The 16,337-nt window shown below is 37.6% G+C and overlaps 1 protein-coding gene across 1 annotated transcript in view; it reads left to right on the top strand.

The window, feature by feature from the left end:
• Positions 1-16,337, top strand: part of DOCK8 (dedicator of cytokinesis 8) — a 206,887-nt gene that overhangs the window by 31,923 nt on the left and 158,627 nt on the right. Inside the window, exon 2 of the mRNA XM_090274147.1 lies at positions 9,379-9,481. Coding sequence (XP_090130273.1) covers positions 9,379-9,481 — 103 coding nt within the window. The remainder of the gene's footprint in view (positions 1-9,378; positions 9,482-16,337) is intronic.

Genomic DNA, 16,337 nt, shown 5'->3' with positions numbered 1-16,337 from the left:
GGTAGATCAAGAAGTGGGTGTAAGAGCTCAAAGTATACTGAGAACACAGTTTTGTTTTAAGATTTTATTTATTGATTTTTAGAGAGAGGAGGAGGGAGGGAGAAAGAGAGGGAGAAAAACATTGATGTATGAGAGATACATCATTTGGTTGCCTCTCACACACCCCAAACTGGGGACATGACTTGCAACCCAGTCATGTGCCCTGACTGGGAATCGAACTGGTGACCTTTCAGTTCATAGGCTGGCACTCAATCTACTGAGCCACACCAGCCAGGGCAGAGTACAGTTTTATTTCAAAATTCCAGGAGGAGACTTGGAAAAAAAATAATAGTGAAAGGAACCCTTAAGAAACTCTTAAGATATTCAAGCTCATTCTTGTCTCTCAACAGAAGAATTTACATTATTCAGAAAGCTGACAACATTGTAGGTTAAAAATGTGTGTGTGTGTACATGATTTCTGTTATAAAATTGGCAGCCACAGCACAATTTGGAAAAAGAGAATGGGGGAAAACCACCCTGTTATCCTGCCTTTTTAACATAACTGTGAATATGTTTCCTTCTAGTGGTTTTCCTTCTATATATTTTTAAATAGTGTACTTAGATTTAAATATAATTTTTAAGTTTATATAAACATAATGACTAAGAGCATGGTCTTTTAAATCAGATAGCTTGGGTTCAAATCATGACTCCAGACATGTCCAGCCCTGAGTCTTGCATTTGTCAAATGGCGAAGATAAACCTGATTCATAGTGTTGCTGTGAGGATTCAGTAAAATGGACTGAAAAGTCACAGGGCCAGGAGTGTAAGCCCTCAATGGATACTGTTCTCACTAAAAAGTTTTGTCAGCTTTTCACAATCCTAAAGATTGGGACATTTTTCTCAACATCTAGAAGCATACCTATTTTTATTTCATGAGTTTGGTAAAATTTTATTCCACAAATTTTTCTGTGGTTCAGCCGTTGCTTTCAAGATCTTTGACCAGCTTGTTGAGAGCTCTTATTACCCGGGTTTTCCTCAGAGATTGAATTCGTCAAAGAGGAGTCAAAGCCAAAACAGCTGTATGACCATGTGTTTTGAGAGGTTTGTTTACTTGCTCTATTAGCTAGGTTGTGTGGCTTTGCTCCAAGACCACGGATTCTAACCACACCATTGCTAGGAAGATGGGTTAGAAACCATAGCTGGAGAGATGTAGATCTCTCACCGCTACTGGAGAAACACCTTAAGCTCAAGCTTGGCCAAATTTACATCTGCAACCTGAATCTCTCATTTCTGCTCCAGATCTGTTTATCCAGCTGCCAACTTGACCTCTGCCTGCAGTCTTCATTAGGCCCACAAACTCAATATATCTAAACCAAATCTTCAGTGCTTGAGAGTCCTTTTTGCCTGGCATTACAATGGCGACACCATCTTTCTTTTGGCTATTTTTACATAACTTTTTTTAAAAAATTACTTTGTAAACAGTTTATCTAGGAATTTACCCAAGAGAAATGAAAGACTATGTCCATATAAAGATTTGCACATGACTGTTTTATAGATGCTTTATTTGTAATAGCCAAAAACATAGATAAACCTCAAAATAATTATGCTGAGTAAAAAAAGCCAGATAAATTGTCTGATTCCATTTATATAAAATTCTAAAAAATGTAAACTAATCTATAATGACAGAACGCAAATTAGTGGTTACCTAGGGGCATGGGTGAAAGATTAAGAAGGGACATGAGGAACTTTGTGATTGACATGATGGTTTTGTGGGTGTATATATACGTCAAACTTATAAATACACTTTGAATACGTGCAGTATATTGCATGGCAAATATACCTTAGCAAATATGTTAAAAAATAAAGTATGTTTCTTATAAGTAGTAAAGTTGTTCAATGTAATTTGATTACTTTGTCTTCATAGGAGAGTTTATCTGATTATATTTAATATAATCACTGACATATTGTGCTTAAATATATAATCTTACTGTGTTTTTTTCAATCTGTCTCTTGTTTCTACAGAGATTACAATACATACTTGACTTATTAGAATTCTAATATTAATTGGTACTTTTACCATTAACAAAACAGTGCAAGAACTTTAGAGCATATGGACTCCATTTACCCCTCTTACCTTTTGTGTTGTTGATATGTATTTTGATTCTATTTGTATTTTAAATTTCACATTATTATAATTACTTTGCATAGTCACTATCACTGAGATTTACTTATATATTTACCCTGTTGAGTATTTTATTGTTTTCAGCACTTCTGTGCTTCCATCTGGGAGCATTTCTTTCTGCCTGAACAACTCTCTTTACTATTTCATTTACTATGGCTCTTCTGGTAATTAAGTCTCTCACTTCTTGTTTGTCTTTATCCTTTATTTATGAAGGATTTTTTCACTGAGTAGAAAATTCTAGATTGGTAGTTTTCTTTCAGCACTTTAAAGATGTTAGTGCATTGGTTTTTGGATTTCACATTTTTCAGGTGAGAAATCAATTAGTATTATTACACTTTGAAGTAATATGTCTTTGAAGGTAATGTGTCTTTTCCCCAGATTTTATCAAGAGCATTTAAAACTTCTTGATTTACAGTAGTTTTTCTGTGAAGTGTCTAGGTTGATTTTCTTTATTGATTCTGCTGGGCATTTGTAGAGTTTTATGTGTCTGCATCTTAGGTATTGTTTTTCAACAGTATGTCTTTAAATATTACTCCCAATCTTGTTTTATCTCTTCTCTTTGGGGACTTCATTTACATATGTTAGAGCTGTTTCTTTATGTCTCAACACACTTTTCTGAAGGAACCCTTTTTTCTTTAAACAGTTCAAACACAAAGCACTTGATATTTATAGGTGTTTTTTTAGGTGATTATGCTGCCTCATTAGTAGGTGGTGATTTGTCAGGAGAGAAACTAACTTACATGATGATAACTAAGGACTTGGGGAGGGGATGCCTTTAAGAGACACTGGAAGTGGCTAGTCAAGGAACTAGTATAAATGACCCATGGACCTGAATAACTGACTGTGGGAGAATGGGGGGTGGATGAGACAGGGGAGAGCAGCGGGGGTGGGGGTGGGGGACAACTGTAATAGAACAATTAAAAATAAATGAATTTTTAAAAAGAAAAAGAAAAAAAAGAGACTGGAGACATTCGATAATCCTTCTTCTCTAGACTTTTGGTGGGACCCCTCAAACTCTTAAGTCGTCTAATAAATATTTGTCAGTAGTCAGAGGAATTTTCAAAGTGAAGGGGGTTTGGGGGCTCCCATGTGAGGAAGAAATGTAAATTCCCTAGCTTGTTAAAAAGGGAGAAAATGTCTCTTCATAGTCATGTTTCCACCTGTTGAATCATCTTTATAGAAGTTGTACATTTATGGCGTGTCTGTTTATGAGAAGAGATGGAAAATATGAGAAACTCTAAACCTGATATATCTATTATGAAGCCTCGGGCTGGCAAGCTTCTGAGGAATTCATTCAAGACTTCGTTGCTCAAAATATGTATGCATATATGTATATGTAAGAATAGAGATATGTATGTGAATAGATATTATTATATAGTATACATTATATAATATTATATATACTACACATATAAAATATGCTATGGAAATTCATTTTGAAGCCTTTTAAATTTAAAGGTGTATTTTACTAAAAGTATCTGAGGATACACCCCAGAAAAGGCCTTAGATTATTTCCATGTGGTCAACTCCAGGAATTACTCAGTCTTGAGCTAGCCCTGTGTTTTTGGACCTTATGTACACCATGTACTGTGATCCAACCCTGTGTTGTTTACATCGCTCAGAGCTAGTTTTTCTGCATACAACAAATTTTAAAACCTTTATTATTTTTTAATACTACACTGCCCTAACCTTGTAATTCAGGAAGTTTGGGGGGGTAATACTCTTTCAGTGCTTACTTGGTATAAATTATTTCTAGTCCTGAAAACAGCTATTTTGTAAGATTCAATGTTTTTGTGTTGTTTGTGGTTACGTATGCCACCCACAAATGACTGTAATTATTGTTTATTACTAGCTGTGTTCTTTACACTTTGTATTTGTTGGGTGTTTTTACAGTCAGGTATTAGTTACTAAGAGTAAATTATGTGTTTGCTTTTATTCTACCCCTTTTGCTATTGTGTAAAACATGTCAGCTTCAGGAAACCCTAAACTTCTTTCAGTACTTATAGACAAGGTTTCTTCTTGAATCAGTTTTAAAATCCTTCCAACCATCTTGGCTGCTGGCCATACCAGCATAGTGAAAGAATTTTCTTTCAGGGATGAATGCCAGAGCAAAGCCTTCCGGGGCTGTTGGTTTCCTAGCACAGCTGCTGGTGTAGATCATGGTGCTGATTGTTCTGCGTGAGATTCTTAAGCATCTCTGCCAGTTAGAGCTGGAAGGGTGCCTGGGAGCTCATGTAGCCCAACCCCTTCATTTTACATCCAATGAAACTAAGAGCCTGCCTGGCTAACTAATGTACTTGAACTCAAACAGCTGACGAATGGCACAGCTCAGGACTAATTCACCTTCTTTTTCTTTGCTCTTTTATCTTTTGTAAGAAACAGAGCAGCCTGATGGTTAAAATACCTGAAGTAGGAGTGTGGGAACCTAATGTCTAGATGTTGTGAAATGCTTTTTAAAAATGTTTGAAATGCGTTGTCTTCTTTTCCATCAGTACTGCTCCTACTCATTTTTCTTTTCTTCAAAGTATGGTTCAAAAGTCCTTTTATCCCAGAAGCCTCCTAAGCATTCCCAGGCTGAATTAGTAACTTCCTCTTCTTCACTCCTAAGACACTGTGCACATTCTTGCATTGTAATAGTTATTATATTGTATTATAATTATGTATTCAATTATCCAACTGTCCTCCGCCTTCCCACCCACTGGACTGAGCTTCCAAAAACAGCAATAGTATCTTCTTGGACTTCAGTCCCTAGCACTTGGCAAAGAATCTGGCATTGTGTGCCCTCCATGTTTTATGAATGAATGAATGAACCAACCACTCTCTCATAGTCTTTCACTATCAGTGAATGTTATGCTTTATTGTATGTAAAACTCACCTGGAGTTGTTGGATTAAAATGCATTTTCCAGGCCACACCACACAGATGCTGATTCAGGACTGTAGTAATGTTGAGGAATCTGCACTTTTATTAGGCAGCTGATACTTTGATGCAAATGTTCCATAGGCCACACTGACAAGCTCTGCTCTCCCACTGGTTCCACTGGTACTTATTCCCAACTGTATACGTATATCCCACTTATCTGTCCATCTGACTAAACACATAGAGCTTCCACCATTCTGACTCCTTAGTGGGGATATCAACATTTAAAAAAAAAAATTAAAAAGGCTTCTTCCCAGGTAAATTTGTAGAAATAAAGATATACAGCATTTTGAATGACTAGACATAAGGTGCCTTAGTTTATCAAAGAAATATTATCATGATATAAATCTAGCATCATGAAAATTATATTAGACATGTTGAATTCAGTCTGAGACTTAAATGTAAAGGAAATAAAACCAATGTACAACGCTTGCATGGACACTAAGCTGTATGAGCTCTTACCTTGGCTGGATTATCTTATTTATGTAGGCAGACTTACCCCCTTCCCTGGGGCTGGTGTAGAGAAGAAGAGGTTTGATTTAGACACTGGGGTGCTAAGTTAGCTGATATTTACATAATTTTTTAAAATTTCAAGTAGTGCATGTGTGCCTGCATCTGACTTTATATGTATGTATCTTTTTAAAAATAAATAAATAAAACGAACTTAAGCAATTTTACAGGAGAAAGAGCTGAATGTGGTAGTTACTAAACTGCCTATATATAGCGACCAAAAGGATTTCTCATCTTTGTGGGATATTTACACATATATTGTAAGGTATTTGTATTTAGTTCCACATATTACTTTTTACTTATAACTTATTTTGTATGCACATTTCTCTGCATCAATCTAATTCAAAATTTTTATTTTAAATGGTTAAATTATATTTCATCTATTTTATGCTATTGTTTACTTAGAGTTCTAACAAGTGTTGGATACTTTGGTTATTTTCAGATATTTGCTATCATATTCAGAGTTCTTGTGCTCATTTCTGCTCAAATTATAATTTTGTTTGTATGAATTCCATGGGGTATATTCTCCAAAGTGAAGTAATTAGAGGAAAGAATAATGACAGTTTTATAGTTCTTGTTGCATATTACAGTATTGCTTTCCAGAGACACTGAGCCAATATACAACCCACAGGGGCATGGTGGTTTTCCCCCAAGCTGACCAATATGTAATTTTATCATTCCAGTCTATTTTTGCTAGTTTAATATGAGTGTAGGGCCTCTCGAGAGGTATTTTATTGTGAAGTTCTTTAAGTGTTATGAAGCAATTATTTTCTACATGGGATAATTAACTATTTTCATTTTAAGGACAAACAGTTAATCTTAATGACAGTTTTGAAGGGACAGGTGTAACTTCCTTTTGTAGAATCGATTCTGTGGAGATAAGAAATAGGATCCTTTGGTACTAGGTCAAGCTTAATGTGTCAGGGAAGATCAGCTGTATAGATCTGAATTAGAAAACATGTGAAGGGCTGCAACCATAATATCAGCTGACTCTGTTTAAGAAAGATTGTAGAGCAGGAACATTATAATTTCATGATGAAAAAAGTATTGGGTCTTTGGTGTAGGGTAAGAGATTTTCTTCAAAATGATCACAAGAACCTATCCCTCCTGCCTTTCTTTGATATTCTCACACAATGTCACTTCCTTTCCTGAACATTTTTAGATACCCCATTTCAGGTAGACCCCTCTGGTCTATGACAGGAAGGATTTTAGAATGACCAGAAAACTAAAATGTGCAGTTTGAGAGGTCTTGCGGGGAGGACCTGAGACAAAAGTCGCAGGAATGGTTAGTCTCATCTGTGAAAAGTCAACTCGAATTTTTTTTAAAATGTACCTTTCCTTGGTTATCTCAGTATTCTGTGACTATGGTCATCTTCCCAAGTAAGCAAATAAATGGTTGCCATGCTGGTTTGGATTTCTGTGGTCCCAGACACAAGATACAATGTTGTTTATGTAAGATGGGCTTTTTGTTTTGGACAGTGGTCCAGTCTGTTGATTTTTTTTAGAAATTGGTGACTGTCCAACTTGTCATGAAAATCAGCCTATTGGGATCCAAATCTGAATGTTTTCCTCCATTCCTGGATATCATGCTAAATTTGGTAATTCCTACCTTCACTCTTGTCTCTATAGAACACTTATACACAGAGACACATTTTATCTCTATCTATCTGTTTATACCTATTTATCTGCTTTATTTGGAAATAATTCACATACCACAGAATTCACCCATTTATCATGTATAAGTCAATGGATTTAGTATATTGACAGAGTTGGCATCCATCACCACAGTCAATTTTAGAACAATTTTAATCCTCCCAAAAGAAGCCCCATTCCCATTAGCAGCCACTCCATTTGCCTTCAGTCCTCCCAGCCCCAGGCAACTAGGGTTTATTCTGGACATTTTATATAAGGAATCATACAATATGTGGTCTTTTGGTTAAGTTTCTTTCACTTAACGTAGTATTTTCAGGATTCATCCATGTTGTGGTATATATCTATATTTCTTTCCTTTTTTATTGCTGAATAATACTCTATTGTACAATATGCCACATTTTGTTTATCTATTAATAAGATGATGGGTTGTTTCCACTTTTTGGCTATTATGAATAATGCAACTATGAACATTCATGTACAAGTTTTTGTGTGAAAATATGTTTTCAGATTTCTTGGCTATATACCTAGAAGTGCTGGGATATGTGGGAACTCTGTTTACGAACTTTTTGAGTAACTGCCCAACTGGTTTCCAAAGTAGCTGCACCATTTTACATTCTTACCAACAATGTATGAGTGCTTCAATTTCTCCATATCCTCACCAACACTTGTTCTGGCCAATCTTTTTTGTTAGAGCCGTCCTAGTGGTTGTGCAGTGGTCTCTCCTTGTGGTTTTGATTTGCATGCCCCTGATGGATAATAGAACACTTAATCCTTATCTTAGTATTTTTTTTACACTTTTATAAAAATAAAGAGCATCCTCTGAGGTTTCACACATCATTGCATCATAATGTCAGGGACCACTACTGTGTGAGTGTGCTCCAGTCATTTTCTCCCATTCTTGTATCCATTCATCATTCAGAATCCTGGGAAGGAGACATAATTGTCCTTTGTTGGGTTATGTGCCCACCCCTTTGGCTTTTAGTTATGACTAGGACTAGACAATGTACAACAGGAGTGTGCAAATCCTGAAAGGAAATTGAACTAGAACACATTTCCTGCCTCTCTGGATGAACCACATTTGCCAAGATTGGGAGCCAGGGAGACCTTGTCAGAAACCTCACTAATACTGTCAGGAACCTGTGCTAGTAATTATGCACTAGCACACCTTATAATGGAGAAAATATAATAAGCTTTATTTATAATATTGAAATATTATATTTTAAAATTATAAAATTTAAAATTCATGTATGAGTATTTGAAACACAGCATGTTTCAAATACTCATATATGATCTCACTTGACCCTGAATAATCTGTTAGTTTCTAGTCATTCTACAGTGGCCTCATTGTGGTTTTAAGTACAGGTTTGTGAACTAGCCTCAGAATCCAACCACCAGCAACTGATTTCCTGAGAATGTGTGTTCCGAGTTCCAAACAAATGACGAACAAATGAGTACCCAAATGTCAACTTGCAGATAGGCTGATGTCTCACTGGTCAGCAGACTCATGCTGGCAGGTGTGGGTGGAAAATGGAGAGTAACTTTAATGTGCTCCATCCAGCTACCAGGGATGTTGACACCATTGTTGGTATGGGTGACTTGAAGGATCTCTCTACTAGGAGCAGTTTGGAAAAAATGCAGTCCTTGGAATTCCAGGTACCATCTAAGGTGCCACAGGGAGGTAGAAGTGTTCATGTAACAGTTCTTCAGCATTTTCTGTTGCAGCAGGCAGCCAACCAGAAGGGTTTAAGTGCTAGAAAGGAGAATGACTGGATGAAAGTGGCAGATGAGGGTTTAAAGGACTCTAGTCAGAGACCAGATGTTCTCCTGTAGAGACAGTGGAATAGCCTGGGAAGAAAAAGCCAAGTGCCCTGGACCCTTTCCCCAGGCTTCAAGTTCTCCCACCTCCTCATGCTGTCATCCTTCCAGTGCTGGGCAGAAGCCATGGTTGCAGGCATCCTGGCCTCTGTGAACTTCTCAGAAGTCCACCCACAGGCCACTGCAGACATTGTATTCAGTTCTGTCAATTGCCCAACCAAAGCAGAAATTTTATAACATGCCATCAAAGATTGTATCTATTATTGTGATGATTTTTTAAAACCAATCACTTCATTTAGACTTTTCTATTTTTAACCCAAGGTATTCTTCAGCGGAAATAAGGAAACAGTTTACTCTTCCACCAAACCTTGGCCAGTACCATCGACAAAGCATAAGTACCTCTGGCTTCCCCTCTCTTCAACTAGTAAGTATGGGTTACAGCTTTGTTTAGACATTGGTCAAGGGCAGAAGTAGCCAGCGAATGCTTCCTGATTCTCCTTAGATCTTCCTGCTGCTACCTTACGTGACTAACCACCAGTTCTTAGCTCTGTGCCTAATTTTTTACATCAGACTATTTCCCTCTCTTTCTCATTCAACTAGGGCTTAGGGTGCAAAGTGGAACTCCAAAGGTTGTGGTTCTGACGTCCCTGGACTTAGTAGATTTCCAGGCTACTAGATTTCACCCAAACTATGAGTCATATTTTATGGAGGGGGAGGATTAACCGGGAACCTTACTACCATTTGGAACATGATTTTATTGGAGGAAAAAAACCTGAAAAGCCAAGTTATGAGCCTTTTTAAAAATAGTTTTCTTGGAAGTGTAATTTCCCTACAATAGAATTCACTCATTTTTGGTTGTGTGGGTTGATGAATTTGGCCAATTTGTAGTTATTTAACCTCTACTCAATCAAGACATAGAACAGTCCCTACCCTAAAACATCCCATTGTGCCTCTGGAGTCTGTCTCCCTTCCCAACCCCCAGACCCAACACTAGGAAACCACTGATGCACTTCTGTCATCATAATGTTGCCTTATCTGGAACTTCATAGAATTGGATTCAGACAGTTCAAGCTCCCATTTTAAAAACCCACTCCCTCTATGTATGGTGCCAGGTGGGTATTGGAAATATCAAGGGGGGGAGACACTTTGAAAAGTCTATGATTGTCTAACCCAGCGGTTCTCAACCTGTGGGTCATGACCCCTTTGGGGGTCGAACAAGCCTTTCACAGGGGTCGCCTAAGACCATCGGGAAACACATATATAATTACATATTGTTTTTTGTGATTAATCACTATGCTTTAGTTATGGTTGGGGGTCACCACAACATGAGGAACTGTATTAAAGGGTCATGGCATTAGGAAGGTTGAGAACCACTGGTCTAACCACTATTCTATATACTTGAAACCAATACAAAATAAAATTGAAAGTAAACTGTAATTGGAAAAAACCTGAAATATTAAAACACACACACACACACAACACTTCCTCATGAAAGTTGAAGGTTGCCTACGTTTTTAACACCGATTATTGAGCATGCATATATGTATTATATTACTTGAGGACTAAATGCCAAACGTGCTAACTAAGATGAATCTGACTTAAATGAGATGGTTTGTAAAATCAGATGTGAGTCTTCACTTCCTCTGTGAGAGAGCTACAGCCTGTACTCACTTCCTCAGGCACAGCAAAGGGCACTTGTTTGCTTGTTCTGGCGGTTATCTTGGGGAGGTTAGGTTTTTTTGTTACTCACTTATTACTTCAAAACCACTTCTGCTCTTAGAAGTTTGGTAACCTTCCACTGTTTCCTGTAGCCGCCATTTTGTCTCCGTAACAATTTAGATGCCGCATGACTATGTATCTTTTAAAGGTATGTTTACCGGAGTGATTGGTGCTTATTTCAGTAGGATAATCTGTGTGTCGTGTCATTGATGAAATAGTACTGCTAAGAAATGTATAGCACCTTGTACTTAAAGAGGTAACTTATAATGACATTTTTTCAAAAAATCTATTTATGACTTTGGTGGCTTGCTAGACTGCTGTTTTTATTTGCACTTCTCCTGCCTGTTTCAAAGTTGTAGGTTATGATAATATGCTTTCTGATATATCAGGTAAACTTTGAACCAAGATAAATTAGAAATGCTTTTTGGCTTAATTAGTTGCTCATATATATTTTATTGAAAACCCAAAAAAATTATTATTAATTTTCTGACTGACAGTGTACTCCAAAATATGCAAAATTCAATTAAAAAGGGACTGGATGCACTTTTCTATCTTAAACAAGGTGAGGAGGTGGGGTTTGGTGCTTTGCTTCTTTGTAAATTAAGACTACAGCTCCCTGCAGTCGCTGTCTTGAGAAATAGTGTGGACATCACTACTGAGAGGCTTTAAGGAAGTTTTAACGAGCAGGCTTTAACCCCTTCTCTGCAGGCCAGCTCTGGCTTGAGTGCTGCAGCCTTAAATTTCTTCAGGATAAATCTTTCAAAATTTGAAGTCTCAAAGAAAAAATTGTTTCATTTCTGCAGATGTCCTTTGGATAGTTATGCTGTTTCGTCAGTAGGTTTTGATGGAAGTCAGTTTTGATGAATTACTTCATTAGCTGGGTAGTCAATCAAGTAACATGTGGTTTAACGACCCATTTTCTAACAAAAGATACCAAAGTAGCAAAAATATTTAATTATACAAGAATCATCTGTTCCTACCTGTCATAATTTATCCCTGTTCCATTTGCAAATGAATAGCCCTTAAAATATATCACTCTTCATTATCCCAGTTTAGTTTGCTGAATTGAATATCTTTCCCCAGATCTCTGCTCCAGCTTCAGGACAGTCTATTGCTGATGGAGCCAATCGACCCAAATTCAATTCCCATTTTAAAAAAAAAGCATGACCTGCTTAGGAAATCACCCTGATTTTTACCTGCTGGTAGTGTTGTAATACCAGAAGTTCTTCCCCTTAAGTCATCTTCCCGCGTGAAGATTCCTCCAACGGAAATCAACTTACATGGTGATTCTCCTTTCCCTTACAAGGATTATTTCATTTCATAGAAAGATAATAGGACATTTTGTCAAGATTCATTTCTGGCAATGCAGAGAAGTAGTTTATCATCTAAAGACTCTTAACCTGCACCCAGAGGGTGACCTGGTATTAAAAAAAAGGACTCTTAACCTGAAGCAGCTTTAAAAAACTTCTCTTAAATTAGAAGCCATAGACTGTTTATTGCATTATTTTAAACAATTGAAAAGTAAGACTGAGTGCATTTTGACCTTTGTTTCTTTTACCTTTGTTTATATAACCACCATTTCAACAACTCCTCATGCTGATACAAATGATTGTTTAATTTTTTAAAGTACTTAATTGGCACAAAGTTATTTAAAACCCAATCATTTATAAGTTTGTTGTTCTGTAAGAGGAAAGAACTTGGAGTCAGATGGATCTGGGGTGAAGTATAACTGTCATTCATTAGGTATATAATTTGGGGTAAGTTATTTAACCTCCCTGAAGGTTTCAGTTTCCTCATCTGCAATATTGGCATAATAATGCTACCCCCATTAGGGTTAATACAGAATGACCTAATAGATGGTTAATATTACTCTCTATGTGTTCGGTGCTATGGAGTCACTGGGAGATTAAAAGAAAAGATGAATAGAAGGTGATTTCACCTCTGAAGGGCATTATGATCTATTTGAGATTATATAGAAAATCTATACTGACTTCAAGTGTGGTAGGTGTTCAGAAGAGAAAAAGATCCATGATATAATAGGAGGTCGAGGCTTGGTGGGGAAGGCCAAGGAGACATATAGGAAGGTTCTCAACGCTGGTTGCCAATCAGAAACCCCAGAGCTTTTAGAAACATCTGTGGCCAGGCCCACCATAGACCCATTAAATCAAAATCCCAAGGGATGGGCCCAAGCATCAGTATTTTAGAGTTCCCTGGGTCTTGAACACGTGCTCTATCTAAATACCTACATAGTAGAAGTATTCCAAACAGGAGGGCAAACATAAAGAAAGTGAATTTTCTTTTGTTATCCTGGTTGCTCCAAGTTTCAGAAAGCATGGTAAGCAGGGCCCACTTGCTGACCTTATGGATGTGTCCTTATACAAAGATAGTGGTTTCTGTGATAAATCTGATAAATCAAGTGAGAGGAAGGGTGTGTTTGATTTTTTTCTGTTTGATCAGGTTTTGTTTTTTAAACTCTAATTGCAAATGTTAGCTGTGATGATTGTGTAAACAAGCATTTTCAAAAGATTTTGCATTTTGAATATGAAGAGGAACCACCATTTGGAGTTGTTTTTTTAGAAATGGTGATAGAATTGTCCTAGACCTCTTTGACACTCCTATCAGAGTACTTTGTGCCCAGTGCCAGAGAGCGTGGTCTTGAGTGTAGCGTCACGCACAGGTCTTGGCATTCTCCATTGCCACAGCCATGTGAGCAGGTTGGCCAGACACCCTCTGATGTCAACCACCTACATAGGCAGACAACTCCATATTTGATCTCCTCATTAAAATGAAGTGGTAAAATACTAAAACTATGTTTTGATTATTCCAAGTAGAAAGAGGAGTGAAATATGCAAGAAAAAGGGGCTGGGATCTATACCCTAAGGAGAATTTGAGGCACTATGCATGGAGTTAATGATCTTAACTTACATTTTTATAAAGGGAAAAACCCTATTTTTTAAAAATGAGAATATAGAAGTTTTAAAGTGAAGTGAAATGAATCAGCTGGACCATAACGGCCCTGGCTGAAGAAAAAGATGTAAAAAGCCACATCCTGGATATATACCAAACACCATGGTTGCCTGACATGTTTGTATACTATAACATTTATATTTTAAAAAGCCACATACCTTAGAAAGCATTCAATTTTTTCTGTGTTTAAGCTTCTGTACAATAACACAATCATTTTCTTTTGCTGCTAAAGGTGATATAAATGGTAGGTCAGTTGATAAATATGGTCCTCTTTTATTTTTCTTGTGTCGTTCTTTTGTGCTTCATCTTTCAAGGGGTTGGGTTGTTCTTAGGCTTCACTGACTTCACTGGAGGGGACATGATGGAATATGCAGATCTCAATATAGTTTTTACGCAGATTCACAATGGAAGATAAATGAAAGATCAGTACCCTGCATGCAGAGCAGGAGTTTCAGTACAGTCATTGTAGCAAGCAAGAGAATCAAATCGGTCCGGGTAAAAAATAGATTGATGCCTATGATGGCATGTCAGCATCTTCCACTCTGACATCAGGGGAAGATTGCCATTGGTGGAAGCAGGGAAGTGTTGTTTACTCTAAGCTATGTAGTACTTTGAAATTACTGAAGCCAGAAGAACCTATCCTTAGATCTGTTTAATTAAATATGGTAGAGATCTGAAAGTGTTGTCTTAAGCATTCATCCATCCATCCATTCATTCGTTCAATAAATATGCATTGTGGCAGGAGCTGCCCTAGGAGCTGTGGATACAGTAGTGAATATAGCAAAGGGTCTAGCCTCATGGAACTTACATTCCTCAATGGGAGACATAGACAAAAAAGTGTATCAAGGAGGTTTTAATGATTTGAAGAATGAAACAGGAAAAGAAATTAGAGACTGACATGAAAGAGGGACTATTTGAGAGGTCTATGAAAGCCTCTGTCTGGTAAGGAAACACTTGGGAAGAATTCTGAATGAACTTGAAAGGTATCTGAAGGAAGACTATTCCAGACAGAAGGATCAGCAAGAGCAAAGTCCCCAAGGCAAGAGTTTGTGGCATGCTCCAGAAACAGCAAGGAAGCACAGTGTGAACTGAGCAGAGTGGGCAGTAGGAGATGTGATCATTAAGAAAGAGGGCTGGGTCAGAGGCCACAGAGACCATGGAAGAACTTTGGTTCTCCCTTTGGTTAAGATAAAGTCACTGGAAGCATTGAGTACCAGCCAGGCACAGTTGGAATTTTAGTGCCGATTTCTTAATAGGATTCTTTAGATTAGGATTACATGGAGAATAGACTGGACCAGGTGAAGCTGTCACAATGACTCAGAAAGTAATGGTAAATCTTTGGAATAGGGTGGTGGCAGAGGAGAAGGCAAGAAGTGGTTGGATCCTGGATATGTCTCAGAAGTAAAGTTCATAGAATTTTCTGATGGGTAATACACGAAGTGAAAGAGAAAGAGAGAAATCAACATTGACTCCAAAGTTTTTCCATGGACAGCCTGTGGAATGGAATGCCAGTTGCTGAGATTGGAGACTTGGAAGATATGGGACGAGCAGATGGGCAGGGAAATTAAGAGTTTGTTTTGAATTTGTTATGTTTGATACCCCATTAGATCAACGAGTGGTTATGTTAAGATGTAATTGGAAAAGTCAACCTGGATACCAAGGCAAAGATTGACACTGCAGATATAAATTTGTAATTTAAAAACTCAAAAAAGCCATTTAAAGCCACAGGAGTGGATGAGATCATCTGGGAGTAAATGTAGATTGAGAATATGTATTAGGACTGAACATTTAGGCACCACTAGCTGGAGGAGAACCTAGAAAACGTGGTGTCTCAAAGGTAGAGTGATCAACCACCTCAATTTGCTTGGGACTGAGGGGCTTCCTGGTACGTGGACTTGCAGAAGCTGGGACATACTAGAGCAACTGACTCATGGCTCTCCATCTGTAGAAAGTGTTTCAAGAAGGAGGGAGTGATTAACTGCATCTAATACTGTAGATAAACCAGGACTGGGCAATAACCATTGAATCTGGCAGCATGGAGGTTTTTCATAACTTCAAGAAGACTCATGAATAGCCAGGTAGATTTGAGAAGCACCCTTTGAGGCAGTAAGCATTCATGGAGGGTACAAAGCCAGTGCATCTGAAGATGTCATGCCTCTTTCCAGCCCCACACAGAATGCCATGAAGCCTCCCCAGTGCTGTGTAAGAAGGGACCCAAGTGTTTGAGATTTGTACTGTAGTGTGATTTGGGTCAAGTCATTTAACCTCTCTGTTTTTCAGTCTTCTTATTTGTGAAATATTGTCCAGAATTGTTACTTTAATCTGCTATCAGTGTGCCATCTGCATAGTGCACTGTGCTAGGAGCTACATAGATTAATTTTAAACTAGATACAGTTCTGGTGCTGTAGGAATTTTTTCTTAGCCCTTTCTTTATTTAAAAAATAATAATTTTATTGTTCATGCTATTACAATTGTTCCAATTTTTCCCCCTTTGCCCCCCTCCATTCAGCCCACCCCCAACTCCCACAGTCAATCCCCACACTCTGTTCATGTCTGTGGGTCATTCATATATGTCCTTTGACTAATCCCTTCAC

This window comes from Furipterus horrens, unplaced genomic scaffold, assembly GCF_987537825.1.
Source record: "Furipterus horrens unplaced genomic scaffold, mFurHor1.1.pri manual_scaffold_4, whole genome shotgun sequence".
In the NCBI taxonomy this organism is placed as follows: Eukaryota; Metazoa; Chordata; class Mammalia; order Chiroptera; family Furipteridae; genus Furipterus; species Furipterus horrens.
The sequence above is the reverse complement of the archived record's forward strand: the minus strand, read 5'-3'. Positions and strand labels throughout refer to the sequence as shown.